Source organism: Apteryx rowi, unplaced genomic scaffold (genome assembly GCF_003343035.1).
Source record: "Apteryx rowi isolate R43461 unplaced genomic scaffold, aptRow1 scaffold_68, whole genome shotgun sequence".
Lineage (NCBI taxonomy): Eukaryota > Metazoa > Chordata > Aves > Apterygiformes > Apterygidae > Apteryx > Apteryx rowi.
In genome coordinates, this window is record NW_020450960.1 from 800,269 (window position 1) to 808,780 (window position 8,512).

Consider the following 8,512-nt stretch of genomic DNA (forward strand, 5'->3'; position numbering starts at 1 on the left):
GCTGGCCAACCTGGAGCGGCAGATCTACGCCTTCGAGGGCAGCTACCTGGAGGACACGCAGATGTACGGGAACATCATCCGCGGCTGGGACCGCTACCTCACCAACCAGAAGTGAGTGCCCGGCCCGGCCCGGCCCGGCCCAGCCGTCCGTCCGTCCGCCCGCCGCGGCTGCCCACCTGCCAGGCCCTGCCATGCCGCTGCTGCACTCTCTCTTTCAGAAACTCCAACAGCAAAAACGACCGGAGGAACCGCAAGTTCAAGGAGGCTGAGCGGCTCTTCAGCAAGTCCTCGGTCACCTCGGCCGCGGTGAGTGCTGCGCTGCGGGTCCCCGTGCACCCACCACCTCCGGCAGCCTCAATGACCCAGAGGGAATCGCCCCGCTGTGCTGCCCCGAGGGAGTCGCCTTGTCTCACTGCCCCGAGGGAACCTCCCCTGTCTCACCAGCCCCAGGGGAATCGCCCGGCCTTGCTGCCCTGAGGGAGCCCCCTAGTCTCACCAGCCCCAAGGCAGGAATCGCCCAGCCTCGCTGCCCCAAGCTGCCTGGCGTTTGCTCAGCTTGGCGGTGGCTCAACTGAGAGCAAAGCCCAGCGGGGCCGTTCCCGTCCCCACACTTAATACCAGGGTGATCTCTGTACTGTAGGAGGTATCGTGGTGGATGCTGCGGCTGCTGCAGGACCAGTTTCCCATTTAAGCTGCTGTGCACGTTTTTATCTTCTCCCTTCCCTAGCATTTTAACTTCCATGTTGCAATCTTTTTCAGAAAACTCTTTTTCCTAGTGTCTGGAGAGGTGAAAGGTAACCGCAGCCAAGAAACACCTGCACCATATACTTCTGTCACTGCTGTCCACTTTGTCTCTTTCTTTTTGCTCCTAACTCCCATTTTTGTTGCGCCACGTTGGTGCTGGGTTGTAAGTTCTTTGAAGCAAAGGCCTAGTGTGTCTTCCTCTGAGGTGATTCCCTTTTATTGGATGTTTGAAAACAAGTAAGTAAGTGAATTGCTGCTTTCATTAAATCCCTTTTGATTTTCTAGGCGGTCAGTGCATTAGCTGGAGTTCAAGACCAGCTCATTGAGAAGCGTAAGTCACTTCTTCATTCTGCTCTGAACACAACTAATTTGGAAAGAAATAAACTTTTGGATCCGCTGTGTACTTGCCATTCCATTAGCGCACTCACCTTTTGGGGACCAGCATCCGGTCCTCTTAGATGAGCTTCAGAGTACTCCCAACATATGCTCTAGCTATAAAAGTCAAGAAAGGGGTCTTGTGAGAAACATTACAAGTAAGATTGAGCTTCCTTTCTTGAGTAAGCTTTTATCTTTAGTATATATTTCAAGGATTTGAAGCAAGGATATAAAGCATATTTAAATGGATTTGATGCTCTTTGCTTCAACTTCTCTAGACTCTGTCTCCAATGCATTTTTTTGTTTGTATGTCTTTCAGTAAGTTGTGATTATGGGAGAACTTGAGTGCTCCACGTTCAGATACCCTGCAGTCTGTTGCGAGCTCTGTTTACCTCTCTCCTGAGTCAGTCTTGCTCTCACTGTGACTTTGAAACCAGTATGTGCTGATCAGAGAGCAGTGCTGGGTTTCCAGTGCTTGGAGCTGAAAACTTTAGTTTTCATAGGTTTTTTTTTTTTTTTTTTTCCCCTAGAGCTTTGAGAATGTTAGCCATTAATGTTCGGATTTTTAAAAAAATATTTTTGTAATTGATATCAAATCAGATGCAATTCTGGTGTGCCTCGGTCACTGAGGAGGTAGCTTGCTATACTTCAGACATATTTTTCAGGTTGTCTTATTTACCTCTGGGTGTCGCATGGCTCAGCATGCCCTTGCTGCCCTATGTACCTTTGCTGGAGGTTGCTCCGTTTGCTCAGGCTCACAGTGGGTTCAGAGTTTGGCCAGGCCTGGGATGTGAGCTGCAGGGAAGTAACCACTATGCTCCTCCGTGTTTGTCGTGCTCTAGGGGAGCCAGGCAGTGGGACAGAAAGTGACACTTCTCCAGACTTCCACAATCAAGAGAATGAGCCTAACCAGGAGGATGCTGAAGAGCTGGATGGATCTGTGCAGGGGGTGAAACCCCAGAAAGCTGCTTCCTCTACTTCCTCTGGCAGCCACCACAGCAGCCACAAAAAAAGGAAGAACAAAAATCGACACAGGTTAGTGGCACCAGCAGCCTTCTTGTCATGCCTTCTGAATGGCTAGTTGTTGAATTGACCTTATTATGTGAAAGGAACTAGTAATTTGCTAGCGTAATGAGCAGCTCAGGCTACCTCTTTGTTGTGGTAATTTCTCTTGTTTTTAAGTTGTATGCATCCTGTAGTATTCATCAGGATCCCATTGCTCCCATTACATCAAGGAGGGGAAGGCATGCTAAAGTAGCTAAAACAAGCTGTCTGCACAGGTAGTAATTCTAGTTCTGATACAGCTAGACTTGTGACTGGGCCTTTTCAATTCTCCTGTCTATCAAGGAGAATAAAACTGTTTTCCCTCCTGTAGCGGAAGATAGTTGCCTAGCTTCCTGTGCTCACTTGTTGGTTTCTGCAGAACTCAGTAACAGAAATATCAGTACTTTCTGTGGTGAAAAAGCAAATCAGAATGTTTGGGGCATTATGGACACCCCCAATATTTTCACCGAGATTTCCACTCCAAACCCTTTCTGTTTGTTGTCCCAAACTGAGTCTCTTTCCCTTTAGCTTATGAGAGTTGCTTTGTGCGTCAGAAACCTTAAGGTAGGCCTGTAAGGCGTGGTGCAGCCTAGYGGGCTGATGGCTGGGGCATCAGAAATAATCTAACTGTTTTACAGTGGCATTTCCCCTGGGCTAGCATAACCTACTTCTTACCTTGTCTCAGCACCCTGCAATAAGAGCTAGCTCAAAAATTCCTAAAGAGTATGATAATGTGCTGTGGGGATGTGCCCTTAGAAACAGAAATACCTGGAAATGTGTGCTTTGGGAAAGAAGAGACAGAGACTTACTTTAGAACTGTGCCTCTCTGGAAATGATTGCTGTAACTGATACCTAAAGATTATTAGAAGTGAAGGAGATCAAAAAAACCAAACATTCCTTCTACCTGGCGCTTGTTGGCTCTGTGTAGGGACAGGGTTCCCTCTCTGAGGGAACTTTCCATACAATTGCAGGAGAGAGAAATGTTTTAAAGAGCAGTGGTAAAAATTCACTAAGATTGCTGGGGAAAAATTCATTTGGGAGATACAGAGGTAGGTAAAGTGCTTGCAAACTGTTTAACTGCCTTTTCTCCTTAATGAGGTTTTGAGTCATTAGCATGTCTTTAATACTTAGATCAGGATTTTCTTCCTACAGTCTTAATTGGGCAATCATCCTAAAATATTGGATGTCCTCTTTGATTCCTCATAAACTAGGAATCCTAAGCAGCTTAAAACTTTTTTTTTTTTTTTTGTCTGTAGATAATTGGAAGGAAGTTCAGGGGTAACACAAAAAATTACCCCTGTAAGCAAGTTCAGAAAAGCAAGCTGTAAAATTGAAGTACAGCAGAAGAAAATTGTTTTTTCAAACAAATTAGAAATTATTCTACTAAATGCTTATATGGACAACAAACAAACCAATCCACTGCAGCTGTGTTACAAATGTTGTAAATAATATACATTCTTTTGCTCCATTACGTAACCCAAACTTTGGCAACAGGAGTTAGGAAGAACCTACCCTACTGAAAGGTTATGTTGCTTTGGGGTTTCTTGTACATTCCTTCCACTGAAGCAGCTGATGCTGGCTACTGTTGGAGACAGAATATTGGACATGAGGAGCCCTGATCTGATCTGGTATGGCAATTATTATCATCATCCTAAGAGATGCATCAGACAAATCTAAATTATGGAAAGGCTTTTGCAATTAATAACTGACTATTCTGTAATGCTTAGCATGGCCAGATAATGAAGGTAACCAAGCTTGTATTTAATAAAAACACTGTTAAAATTGTGATTGCTCTTACTGACTATCCCCTAAATGTCAGCAAAAAAGACCATAGAATTTTTGAGTATATCTAGGTTTAAAAAAAACAGTCTTCATCTACTGAAAGTGTAACTAAAAGTGCTTTAAAATGCTTTGCAGCCTGGAGTGCTCTTTAGAAACAGACCTGTGTGTGTCTGTTCCTTGAATGTCATGTAATGGGGCGGGGGGAAGAAATCTTGGAGGTTCCCTTTATGGCAGTTCTTCTTCAGAAGCTCTTCCATTTGCTTGCATAAAGTTGGGTTCTGCTCACCGAGGCCTGAAGAACTGTAAAGTACTGGGAATGGACACCTTGAAGGTGCACCGACTCTACTTGTAAATAACTTAGGCTTTTCTGCTTGGTACATGACCAAGCAGCAGTGTTGAAACCTGGCTTCAGAGTGCGCAGAACTCTATCTGAATATGCAGTTTTGTTTCTAGTTAAAAGCAGGGAATCAGATGGAAGTTAAGTGTTCTTGTTGAAGTCGTCCTCAGTTCCCTCTGGGACTGCAGAAGGGCCAAGATGATTATTTTCTATGTGTTCAGCTACTTTAATGGCCAAAAATTTCAGGAGGAAACACTACTGCTTCCTCTTAGAAATTCAGTGCTGAAAAGCTACTGAGTTACAGGCGTTTTGATGATGATAAGTCCTTTCCAACAAATACAGTGGTTAGCTTTCAGGAAGAACTCTTTCTAAAGACAGTGCTGTGGAATCAGTGTGAATGCTAAGACAACCTGTGGGAATATAACCAAACTGTAATTAGATTCAGCCAATTCACCATGTTATCTTTTTCACTTTCTAAACGAAGCGAGTGAAAGAGAATGTGTGTGTGTGTGTGTGTGTGTGTGCGCACGTTATGAGAATATTTGAATGCATAGTTAGCCACATAGTTTTATGGTTGTCTCCACCTATCTGCCTGAACAAGCTTTGCTTTGCCATAATAATCTAGACAAAGCCACTGCTTTCTGACCACCCATTTGTTTGTTTTTGCAAGCAAATCATTTTTTTTTCCTCTGCCTGTGAGCTAGTGTGCACTTTCAAGTACTTGATAACTTCCTTTTTCTGCACATAAAATTCCCTCCATAAAACCACTCTGCCTCTGTCTTAACACTTTTTTTTTTTTTTCTCGGAAATCAAATTGGGGAGGGGGACTCTGGATTGCCAAATCTGGAGTGCTTTTTGTGCCCAATTCTGGTTAAGATATTTTAAGAACTTTATGGCATTTGAACACTGGCTTTATTTTTATTTTTATTTTTTTTAGTAATCTCGCTAGGGTGGCTAATCAACTAATTTATTTAATTCATTAGTATATTAATTTCTATTGCTTTCTTCCTTTCAAATGCTGCCCCTCAGCCCGTCTGGCATGTTTGATTATGACTTTGAGTAAGTTTGACTTGAATTAGTACTTGTGCTGTGTTGTTAGTGTGTAGACACCAATGTGCCTTTTGAGACCTTTCTAACCCATAGTTTATCTGTTTAATTGTAGGTATGTATATTAGGTTAGGCTGGGAAGTTTTTTTTAAAAACAGAAAAGCGTGATGGAGGTAACATTTTATTTAATAACTTTAGCAAAATTAAATTAACTTCACTCTTCTTTACCTCTCTATTCCATTTTTAAATAGATAAACTTTTTAACTTAAAAACTTAGTTAAATTTTGATTCTTCTGGCTTTGCTTCATAAGGAGATTAGTGTAGATTTGGATATTTCCTTCTGGAAAAATGTAATAAACTCAGTACCCTTGACTTCTATAATCCCTGTCAGCTCAAACTCCTATCTCTATTCCAAGTAAATAACMGTTACCACTATGTCTGAATAACTACCTATGGCATAGTTACACATCTAATAAATTAACATAGAGCATGCATATTTAACCTCATTTCTTTATGCTGCGTAACTTCCCTGTGATTTTATTATGAACCTTTGTTAACTCTTTTTTTTTGAGTGGGCGGAATATGCATTTTGGCAAAGAATAAAGAAAAGAATCCACTCTCTTTCTCCTTGCTGCTCCTTGTCCAGTAATACTGGGACAGTGATTTGGCTCAGCTGAATTGAGAATGTGGATTGAATTAACCAAATAGTCTTTGTTGTAGCCTGTGCCATATGCAGTAGCTGGTTCTTTGAACTCCGGTGTTGGTTTAATGTATTGAAATGGACATTTCTCTTATCTTTCCAACCACAGGATTGATCTCAAGTTAAACAAAAAGCCAAGAGCCGTAAGTATCAGTGCTCTGTCATTGTTTTCATTGCTCATCCATACACTTGAGTGGCTGACTGACTCCTAATCTTAAAAAGCCTGCTTCTGCTGTAATTTAAGTTCTTATTTTTCATGTTTGAGGAATATCTTGGTATGAAATAAGCATTGGCTTGCGGATTTAACAATAAATAAGCCCAGGTAGGCTTGTTCTGAAGCTAGGTCACAGTTAGAAGACCCCTGCACTTTCTATGAAAAAAGCTGTTTTGTGTTCTTCTGTCTTGTCATGATCTGGAATATTAGAAGTACCTGGTTTTGGATGATGCATTCCTGAGCTAAGGTTTTGAAGGGTCCTTTCTTTAAAATGTTAAGCTACAAGAAAAAAAAAATCTCTTTTCTTTTTTGTCTGCAACTAATGGTATGTAGAAATGAGAGAAGACTGAGAATCCCAGCTCTGCAAGCAGAGTTGGAAGTAGAAGGGTGTTAATGTGTCTGTTCTTTCCTTTCTCTGCAGGACTACTAGACTCATCAGTGCTGAAGCTTCCGGGATTTAGGTCTACGTGAATCCCTACTGAGAAAAATGCCAGTCGACTGAATGAGCGTGATGGCAGCTCTCTGGCCGAGCGTCTGCAGATGGGAGTGGCTCACTCTAAAGAACTCAGTCTTGGACCATGTACTTTGCATCACTTTCAAATCACCTGAGTTGCAGGAAGACTAAGGTGTTGTAGTAGTAGTAGTCTTGGGTTCCTGAGTATTCTGTGCTTCCAGCTCAGTCGGGAATTTCCTACAGTTGGCTGATCTTGCTGCTGACACCCCTGTCATCTGTAATAACCATGGAGAGATATTTCCTTTTCCACTGGAATTGGGGTATGATTCAGTATGTCCCATCCACGTTGTAAGACTGTTAGTTTACTTTTGATACTGCTATTTAGCTGTGTGGTTTTTGTTTCGTTTTTCTTTTATCCGAAGTGTATAGTTAATAAATTGGCTTTTGGTTTGTTTGTTTTAATCCGTATAGAGAGGAAGGTTCTTCATTTTGTGGAACAACCCATTTGAATTCTTATTCAAGCAGAGAAGAAGGTGGTTAACCCTTTTCTCTAATTTTATTTTAAACAGGAACCCTTTAAAGTTTGTGTAGTGCTTTTAGATACAGGGAAGGCTGAGCTCAAAGCCATCTTGCTCTTTGCTGTCTTTGAGGTTGGGTGGATTCTCTTTTTAATACAAACCTCTGTCATTTGTACATAAACAATAAAAGTTACATCTTTGTCTCTCTTCTCACATTTTGTTCAGTCCAAAAATTTGACTGTTAGTGCTTTTAATTCGTCATCTGCTCTGTGAGGGCTTCTGTGGAATTCTTCCACTTTCACATAGTAGCTGCTCCTAGTCTGGCTTGTGATTCTTTGCACCTTTGTTCCTCTGGTAGACGTAACACTGAGTACTTGGAAGGATTGCTAGGCACTAATATCCAACTGTGTTCAGCTAATCCTGCTTCAAGGTAGAACTTGGATGTAAGTCAGTTCTTGCTGATACTGGCAGAATGCCTACAGATAAGAGACAAGCAGTCTCGATTGCCACTGGAAAAGTGCACAGAGAGATGAGTGTTGGGTGTTTTTCACAGTAGCCAGGTCAAGATTTCAATGCTGATGTTGAAATAGGCTGCACTTTTCTCAAGGTGGTATCTTATCTATGTTATTTATTTGGGCTATAATGGCTTTGTGTTTGCTTAACCCTTGCTGATGGAGAGAGCACTATGGGAAAAGGTGTATCACTTGCCTTACACCCCCACCAAGCGCTTGCACGTGCACTTGGTATAGCTGAGTGCTAACTCTGGTCTGTTATACCTCTGCTCTCCTGGTCTCTGTCTTTTTCTTTGGCTCCTTGCAGCTCAGTAAGAGCCGTGTTTGCCTTTGGTAGTAGGGTCTTGACCCCCAGTGTCGCTGCCCACATCCCCCTTTCAAAATGCACCTCCCCCCCCCCCCCCCCCCCCCGGTCCCTTCATGCAAGCACCTACTCAGTGTAGAATAGTTCCTGACAATGGAAGTAAAGTCATGCGGGAGAAAAGTCTATGAGAGCAAAGTTCTCCCTTGTTCTGTTTTCCGGTTCAGGGATCGAGGCAGCTCTSTATTCTTGCCAGTCGAATACTCATGGCTGGAGCTGGCTTAGCCTTCAGTAAACTCCTGGCTGGCACTCTTGTCATGGGCTGATGGCTGCTTATCTGCGGGGGAGTGTAGGGATGTAATGACTTAAGAGGAAAGCAGCAAAGCTGTCCTAGTTTTTTTTTGTTTTAAGTCACTCCTCTTGAAAGGTTAAATGAGGGGGATGAAAGAACTAGGCTACTGTATACTTCTAAAAGGACTTGCTT

The 8,512-nt window shown here is 42.6% G+C and overlaps 1 protein-coding gene across 4 annotated transcripts; it reads left to right on the forward strand.

Annotated features, from left to right (window-relative positions):
• Positions 1-6: 6 nt before the first annotated feature.
• MEAF6 (MYST/Esa1 associated factor 6) lies at positions 7-7,428 on the forward strand. Of its 4 annotated transcripts, XR_003256683.1 has the most exons (7): positions 7-111; positions 219-306; positions 1,030-1,075; positions 1,962-2,154; positions 5,445-5,502; positions 6,139-6,172; positions 6,665-7,428. XR_003256683.1 is itself a non-coding variant. In XM_026086006.1 (6 exons), exons 1-6 carry the CDS (start codon positions 62-64, stop codon positions 6,671-6,673), a joined length of 420 nt encoding a protein of 139 aa, XP_025941791.1. In that variant the 5' UTR covers positions 7-61; the 3' UTR covers positions 6,674-7,428. The 4 variants fall into 4 exon arrangements, 3 of the variants coding, with proteins under 3 accessions (XP_025941791.1, XP_025941792.1, XP_025941790.1); XM_026086006.1 differs by lacking the exon at positions 5,445-5,502; XM_026086007.1 differs by lacking the exons at positions 5,445-5,502; positions 6,139-6,172.
• Positions 7,429-8,512: the final 1,084 nt, after the last annotated feature.

Coding starts and splice junctions, on each gene's coding strand:
- MEAF6 (XM_026086005.1), top strand. CDS start 62: ATGTACGGGAACATCATCCGCGGCTGGGACCGCTACCTCACCAACCAG. Junction 307..1,029: donor CCTCGGTCACCTCGGCCGCG/GTGAGTGCTGCG, acceptor TTGATTTTCTAG/GCGGTCAGTGCATTAGCTGG. Junction 2,155..6,138: donor AAGAACAAAAATCGACACAG/GTTAGTGGCACC, acceptor TTCCAACCACAG/GATTGATCTCAAGTTAAACA.